This window comes from Convolutriloba macropyga, chromosome 2 (assembly GCF_964194025.1).
Source record: "Convolutriloba macropyga chromosome 2, txConMacr16.3, whole genome shotgun sequence".
Classification (NCBI taxonomy): Eukaryota; Metazoa; Xenacoelomorpha; order Acoela; family Convolutidae; genus Convolutriloba; species Convolutriloba macropyga.
Genome location: NC_134469.1, coordinates 49,882,658 through 49,901,833, shown reverse-complemented (window position 1 = coordinate 49,901,833; position 19,176 = coordinate 49,882,658). Strand labels below are relative to the sequence as shown.

Below are 19,176 nucleotides of genomic sequence, written 5' to 3'. Positions count from 1 at the left end.
AAAATTGTGATATTAAAAAGTTGAAAAATATACTAAGGCCAGTAAAAATATTTCAGTAACTTATTATCGAACGCTTAGGGGGGTTTTCTAGCCACAAGGGCTGCAAAAACTTGAGGAATAAATCTCAAAATTGCAAGTTTTGTAAAAAAAATGCTAAAATTCGGGATGTTAAAATATTAAAAACCATACCATTGCCACTTGAAACTATGCAATAACAATCTATACACTAACAATCTATTACCAAACACCAGACCTGGTTCCTTTACACCAATGGTTGAAAAACTCGACATATGACACAAAAAGGTTAAAAAACTTGTGAAATTAGTAATTCGGGAAAATTTGCGTCTTTTTGTTTGGAATACAAAAACATAGCTCTTAAAATTAATTAAAATAAAAGTAATTACGTCTTGCAAGAGGCCTTCATCAACTTTAACCAGCCTCAGTTTTAAGCTCCTCCAACAAATTCGAAAAATGACGAAAAACCATGCAACAATTTCGCAAATGACCTTTTCACCTTAAACTACGTCCTTCCCAGTTGTTTCAGCGCACTAAGCACTTGAAGGACTACTCAACTCGGCTAAGGGCCTCTAAAGAAACATAATGCCAGCTGGGCGCTACCTGTTTATCCTGTTTTAAGGACAAAAAGTCAAATGGGTCAGACGACAAATCTGTTAAGCGAAAAATTTCATAAAAAAGACCAACAGGACTAATATAATTGCTACAAACTCTGTCTGAGAGCAAATAAAAACTGCTGACAAAAAAGAAATCGCCTCTTCTAAAACACTGGTGCTCAAATTATAACAACCAATTACAACTTCAAGAAAAAAGACAAACTCCGCATCTTTGATAAACAGGACAGGCAAGAAAAATGACAAAGAAAGCTTGACGAATATGATAAAAATTCAAAAAGTATTGGCGCGAACATTAAAACAGTATCTTTTTTTATTGAAATCACTCTCCACTTCGTATAATTAAGTCTTTGAATACAGTTAGCCACTTTTCCTAATTCGCTTAAAACCAACATTGCAAGTAACCAACAGCAAACCAAAGGAATTATTCTGAAAATCACCAGAAAATTTCTTAATAGACAGCCTTTAGTCAATAAAATTAGCTACTATTTCTAGCTTGCAAATGACTTAGTTAGCTTAGTTGAGCTTTTGATAAATTTTTGCAACCCCAATTTAAGTTAAATGCGCAATCGGTTATAAATCTAAAGAGAAAGGAAAATTTAATCGAGGTCTTCCAAGCCAGATAATTCTGATATACGTCACGAGGACAGGCAAAACATAACAAAGAAGGCTTGACGAATGCAAAAATCAAGAATTATTGGCGAAAACATAAAAAACATGTATCTCATTATTAAAATCTCTCCCTTTCGAGCTATTCAAACTTTGATTACAGTAAGCCACATTTCCTAATTCAACTAAATAAAACCAACAAAGAAATTAACCAACAGCAAACCAAAGGAATTATTTTAAAAATCACCGAAAATAATGAAAATAGACAGCCTTTCAGTCAATAAAAACAGCTACTAATCAAAGCTTGCAAAACAATTAAGCTTAGTTGAGCTTCTGATTATTTTTTGCAACCCCAATTTAATTTATATGCGCACTCGGTTATAAATCTAAAGAGAAAGAAAATTTAATTGAGGTCTTCAAGCAAGATATATATGATATACGTCACGGGAGACGTAATGGTGAAGAACACTAATCAAACATTCGACCTAACAAAAACCAAGGAAAGCAGCAACAAAAAACCATTTGGCGCACAAAATACACCGAGTATTAGACACCAAAATACTGTTTCTTTGCTTCTTGGCGCCTGATCAGATGAAAAAAAGGAAGACGACAAAAAATGGAAACAAGAGCGAACGCGAACTAATGTGAGGCAATGGCTCAATTAACGACGTGACTAAAAGCAACAACTTTTAGGCCAACAACAGCTTATGATAGTCAACGAAACATATAAAGATAAATATTTGAAAAAAATTGCTCACAAAGGAATAATCGCCTCGCACAGAAAACTGTTTTTGGTAAAATTGTCAAAACCAATTACGACTTATAGAAAAACTTTAAATTACACAAATTTGGAAAACCGCACAGATAAAAATATAATTTCTAAAAAGACCAACAGGAAGCAAAAAGAGCAACAGGTAGTAAAAAGACCAACAGGACTAATTAAGCGGCTATAAACTTCGTTTGAGAGTAATTAAAAATTGCTGACAAAAGAGAAATTGCCCCTTCGAAAACAATTGGTGCTCAAATTTTAAAAGACAATTAACTTCAATAATTAATTCAAACTCCGTATCTTTGAGAAACTGGACAAGCAAGAAAAATGACAAAAACTTGACGAATATGAAAAAAAATTCAAGAAGTATTGGCGCGAACATTAAAAAAACTATCTTTTTTATTGAAATCGCTCTCCAATTCGTATCATTCAGTCTTTGAAAACAGATAGCTACATTTCATTTATCGCTTAAATAAAACCAACAATGCAAGTAACCAACAGCAAACTAAAGGAATTATTCTGAAAATCGCCAAAAAATTTTCCTAATAGACAGCCTTTGGTCAATAAAATTAGCTACTATTTTTAGCATGCAAATAATTATAAACCTTAGTTGAGTTTTTGATTACTTTTTGCTACCCCAATTTAATTTATATGTGCACTCGGTTACAAATCTAAAGTGAAAGAAAAAATTAATCGAGGTCTTCCAAGCTAGATGATTCTGATATACGTCACGAGTGAGGTCATTCAAGCATGGTCAAAAAATTATTTAAACATTCGACCTAAGGAAAAACGCAGAAGGCAGCAACAAAAAACATTTGGCACACAAAAACACAAAAAAAACCAGCAAAAGAAGTCACCAAAAATTTTGGTTCCTTCACTTCTTGGCGCGTTATCAAATTAAAATAGGGAAGACAAAAAAGGGAAACAAGAGAGAACGCGAACTAATTGGAGCCGACGGGTCAATATATGACGTGACTAAAAGCAACAACAGCTTTTAGGGCAACTAAAGCTTAGGATCGTCAGCAAATCATATAAAATACATTTAAAAAAGAATGCTCACAAAAGAGAAATCGCTTCGCATAGAAAACTGTAGAAAAAATCAAACTCCACGTCTTTGATAAACCAGAAAGGCAAAAAATGACAAAGAAAGCTTGACAAATATGAAAAAATCAAAAACTATTAGTGCGAACATTAAAAAAAACAAGTATCTCATTATTGAAATCTCTCTCCCTTTCGAGTCATTCAATCTTCGATTACAGTAAGCAACATTTCCTCATTCGACTAAACAAAACCAACAGCAAACCAAAAGATTTATTCTGAAAATCACCAAAAATAAGGAAAATAGACAGCCTTTTAGTCAATAAAAACAGCTACTAATTAAAGCTTGCAAATAACAAAAAAACTTAGTGAGCTTTTGGTTACTTTTTGCAACCCCAATTAAATTTATATGCGCACTCCGTTACATTTCTAAAGAAAAAAAAATAATCGCGGCCTTTCAAGCCATATGATTCTGATATACGTCATGAGGACAAGGCAAAACATGACAAAGAAGGCTTGACGAATGCAAAAATCAAAAATTATTGGCGAAAACAAAAAAAAACATGTATCTCATTATTAAAATCTCTCCCTTTCGAGCCATTCAAACTTTGATTGCAGTAAGCCAAGTTTCCTAATTCGACTGAATAAAACCAACAAAGCAATTAACCAACAGCAAACCAAAAGAATTATTCTGAAAATCACCAAATTTTTTTCTTAATAGACAGCTTTTAGTCAACAAAAATAGCTACTATTTCTAGCTTGCAAATAACTATAAAGCTTAGTTGAGTTTTTGACTACTTTTTGTAACTCCAATTTAATTTATATGCGCACTCGGTGATAAATCAAAAGAGAAAGAAAATTTAATCGATGTCTTCCAAGCCAGATGATTCTGAAATTCGTTACGAGGACAGGCAAAAAATGACAAAGAAGGCTTGACGAATGCAAAAAAATTGAAAATGATTGGCGCAAACATAAAAAAAACAAGTATCTCATTATTGCAATTTCTCTCCCTTTCGAGTCACTCCATCTTTGATGACAAAAAGCCACATTTCCTGATTCGAGTAAATAAAACCAACGAAGAAATTAACCAACAGCAAACCAAAGGAATCATTCTGAAAATCACCAAAAGTTTTCTTAATAGACAGCCTTTGGTCAATAAAATTAGCTACTATTTCTAGCTTTCAAATAACTATAAAGCTTAGTTGAGTTTTTGATTACTTTTTGTAACCCCAATTTAATTTATATGCGCACTCGGTGATAAATCAAAAGAGAAAGAAAATTTAGTCGAGGTCTTCCAAGCCAGATGATTCTGATATACGTCACAAGGACAGGCAAAAAATGACAAAGAAGGCTTGACGAATGCAAAAAAAATCAAAAACATGCGAAAAAATTTTTGGCGCAAACATAAAAAACAAGTATCCCATTATTGAAATCTCTCTCCCTTTCGAGTCATTCAATCTTTGATTACAATAAGCCACATTTCCTAATTCGAGTAAAGAAAACCAACGAAGAAATAACCAACAGCAAAACAAATGAATTATTTTGAAAATCACCAAAAAATGAACATAGACAGCCTTTTAGTCAATAAAAACAGCTACTAATTAAAGCTCGCAAAAAACTATAAAGCTTAGTTGAGTTTTTGATTACTTTTTGCAACCCCAATTTAAGTTATATGCGCAATCGGTTATAAATCTAAAGAGAAAGAAAATTAAATCGAGGTCTTCCAAGCTAGATATATACGATATACGTCACGGGAGACGTAATTCAGGCATGGTCAAGACACTTATCAAACATTCAACCTAACATGAAGCACGGAAAGCAGCAACAAAAAAAACATTTGGCGCACAAAATACACCAAGTATTAGACACCAAAATACTGTTTCTTTGCTTCTTGGCGCCTGATCAGATGAAAATAAGGAAGACGACGAAAAATGGGAACAAGAGAGAACGCGGACTAATTTGAGGCAATGGCTCAATTAACGATGTGCCCAAAAGCAACAACTTTTAGGCCAACAACAGCTTATGATAGTCAACGAATCATATAAAGATAAAAATTTGAGAAAAACTGCTCACAAAGGAATAATCGCCTCGCACAGAAAACTGTTTTTGGTAAAATTGTCAAAACCAATTACAACTTATAGAAAAACTTCAAATTACGCAAATTTGGAAAACCACACAGGTAAAAATATAATTTCTAAAAAGACCAACAGGTAGCAAAAAGAGCAACAGGTAGCAAAAAGACCAACAGGACTAATTAAGCGGCTATAACTTTCGTTTGGGAGTAATTAAAAATTGCTGACAAAAGAGAAATTGCCCCTTCGAAAACAATTGGTGCTCAAATTTAAAAAGACAATTACAACTTCAAGAAATAATTCAAACTCCGCATCTTTGAGAAACTGGACAGGCAAGAGAAATGACAAATACGAAAAAAATTCAAGAAGTATTGGCGCGAACATTAAAAAAACTATCGTTTTATTGAAATCGCTCTCCAATTCGTATCATTCAGTCTTTGAAAACAGATAGCTACATTTCATTTATCGCTTAAATAAAACCAACAATGCAAGTAACCAACAGCAAACTAAAGGAATTATTCTGAAAATCGCCAAACATTTTCTTAATAGACCGCCTTTAGTCAAAAAAATTAGCTACCATTTCTAGCTTGCAAATAATTATAAAGCTTAGTTGAGTTTTTGATCACTTGTTGCAGCCCCAATTTAATTTATATGTGCACTCGGTTATAAATCTTAAGAGAAGGAAAGAAATAATCGAGGTCTTCCAAGCTAGATGATTCTGATATACGTTACGAGTGAGCTAATTCAGGTATGGTCAAAAAATTTATTAAACATTCGACCTAAGAAAAAACGCAGAATGCAGCAACAAAAAACATTTTGCACACAAAATTTTTGGCGCAAACAAAAAACAAGTATCTCATTATTAAAATCTCTCCCTTTCGAGCCATTCAAACTTTGATTACAGTAAGCCACGTTTCCTAATTCGACTAAATAAAACCAACAAAGCAATTAACCAACAGCAAACCAAGAGAATTATTCTGAAAATCACCAAATTTTTTTCTTAATAGACAGCTTTTAGTCAACAAAAATAGCTACTATTTCTAGCTTGCAAATAACTATAAAGCTTAGTTTTTGATTACTTTTTGTAACTCCAATTTAATTTATATGCGCACTCGGTGATAAATCAAAAGAGAAAGAAAATTTAATCGAGGTCTTCCAAGCCAGATGATTCTGAAATTCGTTACGAGGACAGGCAAAAAATGACAAAGAAAGCTTGACGAATGCGAAAAAATTGAAAATTATTGGCGCAAACATAAAAAAACAAGTATCTCATTATTGCAATTTCTCTCCCTTTCGAGTCACTCCATCTTTGATGACAAAAAGCCACATTTCCTGATTCGAGTAAATAAAACCAACGAAGAAATTAACCAACAGCAAACCAAAGGAATTATTCTGAAAATCACCAAAAGTTTTCTTAATAGACAGCCTTTGGTCAATAAAATTAGCTACTATTTCTAGCTTTCAAATAACTATAAAGCTTAGTTGAGCCACGTTTCCTAATTCGACTAAATAAAACCAACAAAGCAATTAACCAACAGCAAACCAAGAGAATTATTCTGAAAATCACCAAATTTTTTTCTTAATAGACAGCTTTTAGTCAACAAAAATAGCTACTATTTCTAGCTTGCAAATAACTATAAAGCTTAGTTTTTGATTACTTTTTGTAACTCCAATTTAATTTATATGCGCACTCGGTGATAAATCAAAAGAGAAAGAAAATTTAATCGAGGTCTTCCAAGCCAGATGATTCTGAAATTCGTTACGAGGACAGGCAAAAAATGACAAAGAAAGCTTGACGAATGCGAAAAATTGAAAATTATTGGCGCAAACATAAAAAAACAAGTATCTCATTATTGCAATTTCTCTCCCTTTCGAGTCACTCCATCTTTGATGACAAAAAGCCACATTTCCTGATTCGAGTAAATAAAACCAACGAAGAAATTAACCAACAGCAAACCAAAGGAATTATTCTGAAAATCACCAAAAGTTTTCTTAATAGATAGCCTTTGGTCAATAAAATTAGCTACTATTTCTAGCTTTCAAATAACTATAAAGCTTAGTTGAGTTTTTGATTACTTTTTGTAACCCCAATTTAATTTATATGCGCACTCGGTGATAAATCAAAAGAGAAAGAAAATTTAGTCGAGAATTTTGTCAAGTTTGATAGTTTTTTTTGCTTTGATTGATTTCCACAAGTTTGTTGTATTGTGTACCAATTCTAAGGACGAACAGTGTGAACTTTTCAAATGTATTGTTTTAAATGATTGTTTTCAAAACTTTATTTTGGGCAAACGGGAATTTTCAATTGATTTTATTATTTTTAGGCATAATGGATTATGTGCTTCAATGACAGCCATAGTTTGATGTTGCTGTAAACATGTTGGTTGTCAGATCACCCGTAACTTCAAATAGGACCGTTGCGTTGAGTTGTGTGGGTTTCGCCAGACTGCCTAGCAGTCTGAACAGCAACTTCTTGAGCTCTGGTTTTCCAGCTCTCATAAGTCGCTCGTCTGCAGTGGTGGTTTCTTTCACATTAGTTTGCGTCGTTGGTGGCAGTGGTTTTGGTCTCATTCAACAGATAGGTCTTGGCTGTCTTGCTTGCTGGAGTATGGAGGCACTTTGAGAAGCATGCGGAGGAGGTCAGTAAAGTGGAGATCTTGTCTCTCTTTGCATTGCTGGCGGAACTTGTAGGGGTCGAAGTCAGTGTACCGGGTAGTCTTGGCTAGAACCACGGCATCAGCTACAATTTGCGTGACTGTTGTGAGGATTTGTGAGGTCTTTCACTGTGATGGGTTGGTTCGCTGATAGATCGTCCTGGTACTTGATGCAGCCCTTGATGCAGTCCTGTCGCCGTGGCAGTTTGCGCACTTGGTGGTATCTCTGGCGACTGTGTGGTCAGCTAGCTTGTGATGACCTCCACATCTAATGCATCGAGCTTCTTGGGTGAACGCGTTTGCCTTGTGACCAAAGCCTTGGCACTGGTAGCACTTGATCACCACATCTTCCACTCCTTGGAAGGGGAGGAGAAGAGGTCTGGGCTAGTCTTGACTCTTCGCATCGGTGATGGGTGAGCCCAATCATCAGGCTGCGGCTGATCAGAAGGGTTTTCGTTGTCTCCCATCTCTTGAAGGCTCTCATTTGGCGGGTTGGTGCTTGGGTGGCTCGGCTTCGGATGCGCACTAGGCTCATCTTTGCCGGGTAGATCCTGTTGACAGCTGCCTTGACCTCGTCCAGGCTCTTGTCCAGCCCTACTCCGACTATCACAAAGCTATTGTTCTTAGCATTCTTGGCGCTATCGGTGGAAGGCAATGCTTCCGGACACGCGCTATGGATAGCGGAGAGGGCCTTCTTGAACAGGCTGTCGCTTGGCGTGGGCCTCTTTGCAGCTGGAGTTGTGGTTTGCACTTCTTGTGTCTTCTTGACTGTTGTAGTTGGGTTGATACGTAACCCAAATAGGACCGTAATACAGGATTCGTCCTGCTATGTTTTTAAATTGTGAAATCAAATGTGAAAATTGGAACAACGTGCACGCGACTTCTGGAGAAAAATGCTCGAAATTAGTAATGCGCTAAATTCTTGGTATTATTAGAAGCAAAGTTGCGGTTTGAGTCTTAATGTCAATACTTATCATTTCGATTTGATCCTTCTCAATTTAATTCCTTTTACTCGTTGAGTAATTCATTGAGAGAATGAATTTAAAATGAGTTCAGTTGAGAGAATTGCAACGTATTGAAAAAGTAGATTGAGAATAGAGAATTGAAACGTAAATAGAGAAAAGAAAACGATAAAAACAGAGTTGTTTAAAAAGAGCAGTAAATAATAGCTGTTTTTGTATACGATAGTAAAAAAAGACATCGTATGTTCTATCACATATGATCGTATGTTGACAGCAATTGATCGTATGTTGACAGCAATTTACAGAACAACGATTAACTAATTTGAAAAACAAACAGTTTAAGTAAGGAAGAAACATAACAGTTCGGTCACTTTTTAAAGGCCTAAATTGACAAGAGAAATTTGACACAGTTGTTGAGAAGAATAGAGATCAAACGCATGTTTATTTGAATTCGAATTTCTTGTTAATGACTAACTTGTCCATGTCTGCATGGTAGAGTATCTGTATGTCTGCACAATGTCCTGGCCCTTGGTGTCCATTTGGATCAGCTTGTCACGACACACGCCAATTATGCCTTTCTCCTATACAAAAATGAACAACACGTCCACATCTCATTACCAGTTATCAGCCAAGCCACAACTAAATCAGGAATTGCTACAAATCAATTTTAGGCCGCAATTCTCTCTAAACGATATATCTACTTTGAGTTTTCCTGCGTAAAAATCTAGCATTTCACTTTTCGAATCTTTCGAGTTTTCGACTATCTCAGTCTCACTTACATTTTGGATCTGTTAATGTTACATTTCATAAGAAAAATGCGGCAACAGGTGTTTTACAATTTTTCTCGACCGCGATTTGCGGACTTCACACAGCCTTATTGAGTCCAGAGCCCTTCCCAGCAAACCACGGCTTTCCCTAACATGAACTATATTTTATAACTAGAACTACTCCTTTACATTGTTTATAACCAGAACGCTATTTTAATATCGTGATTGCGCAGTGATTAATATTTCTTTTTCGAATAGTTTCCTTGAGATCTTTGTGAACTTAGAGCAATCATCGCGGGAAAAGATAGGACCATATTTAAAAGCCTTAAGGGAAGAGAAATCAAACAGAACTTAATTTATCAAAACCTGACAATATTAAAACAGCGTTCTAGTTATTGAACTAATCAACTTTTGATAAATTCTGTTTGATTTAGCTTCCTTTACGGCTTTTAAATATCCCCCCTTTTTCCACGATTAATAGTTTAAGTTCACAAAAATCTCAAAGAAACCATTAGAAAAGGAAAACTATTATTCACTGCGGAATCACGATGAAATTAATGAAATTTTAAATGGCCTTTTCCTTGTTATTTTTGACGTCTATCTGCATATATGACTCTCAGAACTTGTTAACCCCTCCAATCATGTCAGACAAACGCTAATTTTTTTTCGGTTTGGAGCCCCACTTACCACTGGTTTCATGCCTCTTCTGATTGAGCAATTGAAAAACTGAGTGTCGGATAATTTGACGTCATTCCACCTAGCTATCAACTGTTTCTTTGCCTCCACGTAGCCCATGCCTGCTACTTGACCACTGCCCTTGACTATTTGCGCCGACGCCTAGAAGCGCAAGAATAACTACAATACCTTCCAAGTCTGAGCTTCCGTCCAAGATAAACGTTTGATAAATAACACGAGAAGATATAATTGAACATCTGCTACTTCAGACCTTTTCGGAAAATTTTAACATTAGAGACCCCAGGTTGCGATTTCATCGGTCACTAAAACGTCGAGGCAGATAGCTTAGTTTAAAAGATTGAATTTATACTTAAAGAAGTACGTCTAATTTTTTCCGTCCTTATTTAAGACCTTAAATTTAGGGCAAAAAAAACTAGTTCGAAATCTAACTTTACGAAACTTGAAATAAGAGAGCTTGCAAAGGATTTTGAAGACACTTCTCGAATCTTCTACTTATTTTCGGTAGTACTAAATGTTTTCAGCTCCAGTTATTTATATTTTTAACATAGCCGGCGGATTGCCGAAAAATAGCCGCCGTTGACGCGCTAGACGCATATAGGGATTGAAACAGAAAAAGAAAGATTGAAATTGACAAAACTTTTTCCTAAGTTTAAAAATGTTCCAATTCAGTGTGCAATTTCAGTTAGATTCTAAACCTATACATACTTCAGCTTCTAAACTCTTCAGCTTCTGATATTAAGCTTAAAACTAAAATCAGCTAGCAAACGCTCTAATGAACTTTGATAACCTACACTATTACTTAATGACCGGGCTTTATCGGTTTACCCCGTTCTTTTGATTTTGCTCTTTTGACATTGACCGTATTCACTACATTGCGCAATTCAATGCGTGAAAGAATTAAAAATCCATTCTGTTGAAACAGTGAGTGAGGTAAGTCAGAAGTCAAACATGTAAAACGAAAAACGTGATCAAAAGGTAAAGCGAATTAAAAAACATAGCAGGACAAGTCCTGTCGTACAATTCAAAGAATTTCCATTGAATAACCAAAAAACTAGACCTAGAACGGACTGAGTGAATTGGTAAAACCATTTCTAAAAAAATCAGTAAATCCCGTCTTTGAAGACGGAAAGTAAACTTAATCGCTCGCTCAAGTGAGCAAAACAATTGCCCAAAATTTCTAGCTGAGAAAAAAACACAGTAATGAAAAACTTGAAACTGAGTAAAAAAGACATGTATTTACAGTAATTGCTTAAAACTTCGTTCGCGACCAACTAACATGAAATAATGTGAAGTAATAATTAACCTTTCACGGTGAAAAAAAAAACGTTCGTCCAAAAAAATTTACGCGTTTTGCATGTGAATGGTTTTTCTGACACCGGAACTCGCATGATCACAAGTATCAAGAAACAAAAATTTTATGTTTACAAGAATTAGCAGTATAGCTATAGATAAAATAAAAAATGTTTTTGACAAAACGAGACAAAGAACTGTGATGCCGGCACAATGATCATAAACAGGTGGAGGATGCCAGAAAAAAAGCCTTTTTTTCTGATCGAACTAAACTCGATTGGGATATATTAAATGAGTTTACTGAAGACAAAAAACTATCACATAGGAGCTACAATCACGCATCTTTGGTTATTAGAATGGTTGATAATCTTGGTAGTTTCCACAATCCTGGCGTTTTGAATTTACTGAATTATTTTAGGTTCCCTAGACACCTATAGGGAACCTAAAAACAAAAATGTCAAAAATGAATGGAAAATTTAAGGAAACTAGCAGTATCAACGCCAAAAAAAAACAAATTAATTTAAGAAATAACACTTGAGACTACCCTAGAATTCACTTCAAAAACAATTGACCTCTCTCTTTAGTTACACTACGCATAAGGATTGCAAAAAAATTGAAAATGACAACTCCCGAAAAATCCTTATTTTGTGAAATCAAATTTTTAAAACGGTAAGACATAACAACCATAAGTTGTCAACTAAAAAAATTCTAAGTAGTGTTACTGCTTAGGTAGAAACTTGTAAATGTCTTTAGTGGGACTGAAAGAAAAACCTACACAGTAACGTTAATACAGGCAAAAGAAAATCTTCGCGAACAATTTTATGTGAACTCTGTTGATGCGAAAAAAAACATATGCTTTTCACTGGAATTATTATTATTTATGTTGAGTGGCATCCCTTTTGCCTGTAAACTTGAGCCGTCAATAATTGAGGTCTGATCTGAAATCATTTTGATCTTTAACGAACATAAAAACAAAATTGCAAAGGTATTTTTCAAAAACACATACAGGGCGCCATTAAAATTTGAATAATTTTTAAACTATAAAACTCCAAAATTAGACCAAATCTTATTTTAATCCAGTTGCTTCTGGATTAAAACCAAAAATGTACCAAATATTACCGAAATAGTTAATTTAACCAAACAGTCATTATATCAAAAATAAATGACGAATTTTAAATACTTATCGAGTTATATTACCGAGAAAGCATTATGTATAAACCAAAACCACTAGATAATTTCTTTTATAGCTCCCCCAATACCCAATTAAAAAATTCCTGTATTAGACTCAGTCATAAGACTACAAAAAGAACATTAAAAGCTTAAAATCTTAGATTAATTAAAAATTGACGAAAACAATTTGTCGAAGACATAAAAACCATGAGCTTGTTTGTTTCATTACACCTTATGAGAATGTTATACGATCGGTTATTAAATGCACCTTTATATGAGAAAAGACATTCAGTGAGTCCGAATACTTTGTCATCAGAACTCGCCGACGAGACCAAAACTTGCCTTTCTATCGCTGCTCGGCTGTTAGAAAACGCAAATTGTCAAAAAAACTTTGTAATTTGTTTTCGACAAAGGAAAATCTTAATATATCAAAAAATATGCAGTTTTTGTTAATATCGGTTTAATTTAACGCAAGACCGCAAAAATGTTATTTCGGACATTTTTGCGATAAGCGGGAGACACAATTAGCCCATATCTGAGCACAGGAAGTTTATATCAGCAGTTTTTATGTCTTCACCACCAGTCACACTGGACAAATTGGGCCAAATAAGCATTAGTGATATTAATCGAAAATACTGAATATTCAAAATTTAACTAAAACTTTGTCAAAACAGTTGGTTCAAACTATTCTCCAACACTCCACTATCGTTAAATGTGAAATCAAATAGACTACCGTAAACAATTTTATCATGTTTTAGAAAAAATTGAATAAATTAAAGCAACAATTACCAAGCATAGCCGGCAGGTTGCCGGAAAATAGCCGCGATCGACGATTGTGGCCGAAAAGAAATAAGAGTGACAGATCGACTACCAGCTTTTTAATAGACCACTAAAATTTTTGAGTTAGATTCGGACTGTCATTTGTATGAGACACATTTGCTCTACAAGGAAAAGCCCTAAGGGAGCTTTTTCAAAATTATTATTCGATATTAAAACTCAAGACTATTGCTCAGGAATTAGGGCATAAGTTTGGCACTACTAAGATGCACACTATTGGCCTTTAATTGGCTTTTAAAACGTTAATTAACATTAGTAAATGTTAATAAAACATTAATTAACATTAGTAAATGTTAATAAAACATTAATAAAACTAACGTTTATTAGTTAGTAAAAGATCTATAAGTGAATTCAGAAGTCACTTTTTTGAGTGAGGTAAGTCACGCATTTGACCTAAAAGAAGAAATGACGTCACGAACACAAATTTTAACTGCGAAGCAGTAGAAGTCACCGAAGTCATTGAAAAATTCAATTCCAAGTAGTCAGGGTAAGACAAAACAAAAATTAGGAGCTCAACAATAGCCGCCTGGAATTGCTGACGCGGCTATTAAAAATGTAAACAAAACAACGGAAATTAGGCTGACGTTCCCAAATCTTTAAAACGTCCTTAACTTCCTGGAAAAAGCAAAATTAAAAATCGTTTTAATTTGAAAAGTTACGCTTGACAAGCTTTCTAATGATACTACTCACAATCCTGTACGATGAATATATCGACCCGCGAAAAATGACTGAACAAAAAAACCCAGTGAGTATATAGTTCCTCACCACACTAAAGTGGGTCGGAACAACAATTTGTGAAAGCTCAGCAGTAATCATCACAGCTTCAGAAAGATATGTCAAAACAACAATTAGTCAAAACCCTTACTTCCACCCCACCCCTGCTATTAATTTTCTGTCAAATTTTCTGAGTTCTCGTCGGTCAAAATTCAACAAGAACAAAATCTTTCAAAAATCAAAACCCAACTCTTGGTTTAAAACGATGCCGCTCTTTTCAACGATTCGTAACAGACCACTGAAAACACCAAACAAAATCTACGGTAACATGCTCTTACATCTTTCTTAAATTTCTTGATGAATCTAGGGCTCAGATAAAACTCTGGCTGCACTTTGTCCAGAAAATCGCCGTCTGCTTGCTTAGGAGTTCCATGAACAGATGTGGAGGCACCGCCATTTCTTTTAGGGGAGGAAGGGGTGCTGAACCCAGAGGCAGACGAGGACTCGTTACCACTGCATCTAAAGCCATCACAAAAATTCAACCGCTAATTTGGATATATTTTTGCTATTCGAAAACATACATGACACAAAACATGATGATTGCAGTTTGCCGAATTTGATTCATTTGAGCGGTTTCATATTTTGTTTAACCATAGAGCAATATTTATCTCTTTAAATATACTTTTATCTTCCGTTAAAGTCGTGCACTACACAAAAACCCCATTTAGAAACTTTAGGCGCACCAAGGTCCATATATTCTTGTTACGTGTATACGTCACTACTATGAACAAAAATTGGGACTTAACCTAAAATTCACTATGTCAAATTCAATCCAACCTGTACTGTAGCATTTCACGAGTGTTTCTCAGCTGCTCTTCAAAGCTACTATCGGCCATTGTATGTCCTCTTCCAGCTAATTGAAGAGCCACATACCACTTTGCATACGTGTTCACCTGAAATAATCATGTGGAATAAAAATAACATTATTCATACTCAGAGTTGTATTGGTCCTGTCGCTCAAGAAATATAGACCCATCTTTGTGAGATCAATTTAATGCCGACCTAAATAGGAGCAACAATTCTTGTGCAACAAATGTCTAAAAATTTTGGTCACGCTCAAAGCTGGCCAATATAATTATCATTAAATGATTAATGAATGAGAAGTAGGAAGTCAGCGTCAACTTAGCGGGTATATCAAACAGAAAACACACATTAATTTCTTGTGATCAGACGTTCTTTCGTTTAACTTGCCTCAAACTAAGACTGTGTCAATTAAGACAGTCAGGTGAGTTCATTAGATCATTCAACTACGGTTGGAATTCAGATATCAATCACTACTAATTTAACCCAGCCACTCACATCCTCAACACTGAGATGGAACTCCTCCATTCCTGATCCCGTGTCCACATTCAACTTCAGCTTAAACTTGGAACCCTCCCCTATCTGAGACACTTCACACCCTATAAAACAAATAAATCAAAACAAATCTTTCTACACATAAATATCATAGTGGCAAACAGACCTTGGAGGGGACACGTTTACAATAGTTCTAAATTAGCCTAACTTAATTCTATTCTCTAACATCTAGGTGTAGCCGGCAGCTTGTCGGCCAATAAATGCGAAATATATAGTTGAGACTACTAGTTAAAAAAGACTTCCAAAAGCAAAGGCAGAAAAGTGCGATTCAAATTTGAGATTCTGCTTTCAAATTCTATGCTTATGTTTGAACACCTTTCAAGCAATATAGCCTTATAATTATCTAGTTTTGGGTGACCAACTCCATTTCATTTAGTTTACAGTTGAAGTCATTTTATTGAGTGAGGTAAGTCAGTTATTCACAATGCCGTCACTGATTCCCATAAAACCGATTGGGATTGAAGGAACAGAAAAAGAATGATAAAAAAGATTGCTGTACAAGAACATTTATAAAGTGCAAACTATTTTGATTGGAATTCGTAGTTATACATGCTATTGTTTCTTATTGAGAGGATGTACGGGCTATTATCAAAGCCAAAACGAATAAGAGATGTAAGCTAAGACGCATAAGAACAAAGTTCAAGTAGTGGGGATCTAAATTTGCTCCTTACGGATTTATCCCGTTTCTATTTTAATTTCATTTTTCGATACTGATTCTGTTAACCTTAGATTGCTGAGCAACTGCTGCTTAAAATAATCATGAGTGAAGAAAAATTTGCCTAGAGAAGACAAACAAAGCCGGCAGATTTCCGGAATAGCTGCGAAAGAAGAGACCTGCGTGCCATATAATAGAGATAGAAACAGATACAGATGTAAATTGAAAAAATCGACAGCGCTCAAAAAAACTAGGTAAAAAACATTCAGCGATAATAAAGCTTGTTAAAATTCAATCCGCAGAAGCCTCTTATTAGGGACCTTTACTGCACAAATGAGTTCCTTTGACCTTAAGAAAATTCAAATTAAACTTAAGTTTTAAAGTGCAAAAGTCATTTTATTGAAGGAGGTAAGTCACGTATGATCAAAATCTAATCACGCAAATAACCTAAAATCTTTTGTTAAAGCGAGTGAGAAATGACGTCACGCGCGCAAATGCCGTTAGTGAGAGGAAGAAGTCATTCATAAAATTTGATTTTTTCAGCTTTGCTGTGTGAACAAATGTAAAACGAAAAAAGAGCGTCAGACGACAACAAAAACATAGCCGGAAGAATTCCGGAAGCGACTGGAAGCGTCAAAACTTCGCTAACAAAACCGTAACTGCAGCGGAAACCACTACCTTTTGTATTAAACCATTAATTCACTACCTCTCCAGGTCTGCTCTAAAAATTGGTGAAACTTAAACCACTGTCACCAAGAGAAACAAAATGCAGCAAAATTTTATATAATTGAAAACGTTTAGTAACGTTAAAAAATGAAATAAATAAGGTGATAAAAAAAGTGATAGTCTGAAAAAGCTGACAAGTTGCCCTCAAATAATTCATGATTCTAATCTGAAAACGATCGCGAAAGCAAACGGCAGATAATAATCTTAGAAACTTAGTTAAATCTTTTCAAAACAGAAAGCTCAAATTTAAGAATCAGAAAACACCTATAATTACACTTCTAATCACTGCAATTAAGACAAAAAACAAAACACAACTGTTCCTTGTTGTACATATGCTAGAAAACATGATTTCATAATAATTCAAAAAATAAATTGATCATAGAAAAGACATAGGCAGCAGAAGAATATTCAAAGGCAAAAAATGGTTTAAATTAATACCAAGGCCGGAAGAAAAATGCAGTAAATAGTCATAGGTGGAAATTTTCGAAAAGGCTTGCAATCAAACTCTCAGTACTGCCTAATGTTGAATGAAATCAATTGCAAACCAAAGAAAAGACGAAAATCTAAGAAAAAGCTGAAATCATTCATTTTAAACAACTAAAAAAATCAATATACCGAAAATAAATGTAGGTGCCAGGACAAAGATAGAATGATACTAACTAGAATGTTAAGAATATGGGCACAATGTAAGGAACACCGTAACAAAAAGACATTCTTGATTTTTGAAAAAATCAATTTAAAAATTCAAGAAAAACGAATACATTTCATTGTTCAGCATTCAAGACATAGAAAAGATAACAAGTCATCCGATACAAAGATCTATCCTCCTGAAGAGAACAAAAAAATAGGAAAAAGCAGAATTCATAAACACGAAACATTGAAACATTTTGCAAAAAATGGTCAAAAAACTTTTAAGACTGCATTTATGAAAAAGTTCCAACTGTTTTTTCAAAAACTTAAAGCCGAAAAATGATTGAATTTTTATTGAAACGAAATTAAAGTCCATCGTGTTGCACAAAAAGACTATTTCGAGCAATTGCAACCAAAATGCAAAAAAACTGACGAAAATCGGTTTTTTGTTGCAAACAAAAATGCAAACAAAAAACTGACGAAAAACTACCAAAATCGGATTAGCATATGTACAATTTTATAAAACAAAATTACATAGAGTGAGAAAGAGGCGTTGAGTATATGAATTATCAAAGAGAAGTTGCCATATTAACTGATTGTTGACAAAAAGACGGTTAAAAGATCCAAAAATGAAGAAATTATTAGAAAAAAGCCAAAAATTAACTGAAAAATCAAGAAATATGCGCCAATTTTTAACTTGAAACGCATTTTCAGGCTCTGCAAAACACTGTGGCATCAATTTCCGAGGTCGACATTTCAAAATAGTATCAAATAAACCTTATTTCTACAAGAAACCAAATTAAAAGCAAAAAAATTGGGCCACTTAGACGAAAAAACGGCTAAAAACGGTTATCTATATGTGCTATTCAGTCAAAAACTACTTTTCAAAGTCAAAAAGTCATTCACTAAACGCAGCGGAAGATCAAAAACTTTCGCTCGCTTAGCGAAAATCTGTTCACCAAGACAGCTTTTCTCACTTTCGCTTTTAGGTCAAAATGCCGCGTGAATAAATCTACTTCCTGTAAAAAAAAAAGACCGAGAGAAAACCAATACTCCTCTTCGAGTCGTAAAAAACCAAGAGCACCGCAATATAGCTTCGCTCAGCTTACAGCTATAAAAAGATTTCATGCAAAATGTCGAAAAAGCGCCAAAATGAAGTAGAGAAAAAAAAATTATTCGACGAAGTAAACAAAAAAGAAAATAGCAGCGCAAAAATAATCCGCTGAGAAGATGGGGGCGTCTATTAAAAAAGAGATCACCAAAATATTAACCCTGACGGTTGCTTTTAAAAAGTAACTAAATGTAAAGAGTTGTAAAGGTAACAAAGGTTTTATAATATATTTTATTATAATTATAATAAAATAGAAAACGAACAAGTTTTTGAGGTCGGATTTTATTACAGGTGGACAACATTCTGTTTATTATATTTAATTTATTCATGCAGCCTAGCAACCACATTGTTCCTCCGACAGAAAACAAACTATTAATAGTAAATACAAATGTGTTTTAGAACATTCTTGTTCCGTTTGACAAAATGCTCTC

The 19,176-nt window shown here is 34.5% G+C and overlaps 1 protein-coding gene across 2 annotated transcripts in view; it reads right to left on the bottom strand.

The window, feature by feature from the left end:
- Positions 1–19,176, bottom strand: part of LOC142358736 (fermitin family homolog 2-like) — a 184,877-nt gene that overhangs the window by 12,388 nt on the left and 153,313 nt on the right. For both annotated transcript variants that reach the window (XM_075410281.1, XM_075410282.1), the window contains exons 9-13: positions 15,567–15,667; positions 15,045–15,160; positions 14,546–14,726; positions 10,188–10,337; positions 9,209–9,314 (exon numbers count right to left, since the gene is read on the bottom strand). In XM_075410281.1, coding sequence (XP_075266396.1) covers positions 9,209–9,314; positions 10,188–10,337; positions 14,546–14,726; positions 15,045–15,160; positions 15,567–15,667 — 654 coding nt within the window. The remainder of the gene's footprint in view (positions 1–9,208; positions 9,315–10,187; positions 10,338–14,545; positions 14,727–15,044; positions 15,161–15,566; positions 15,668–19,176) is intronic.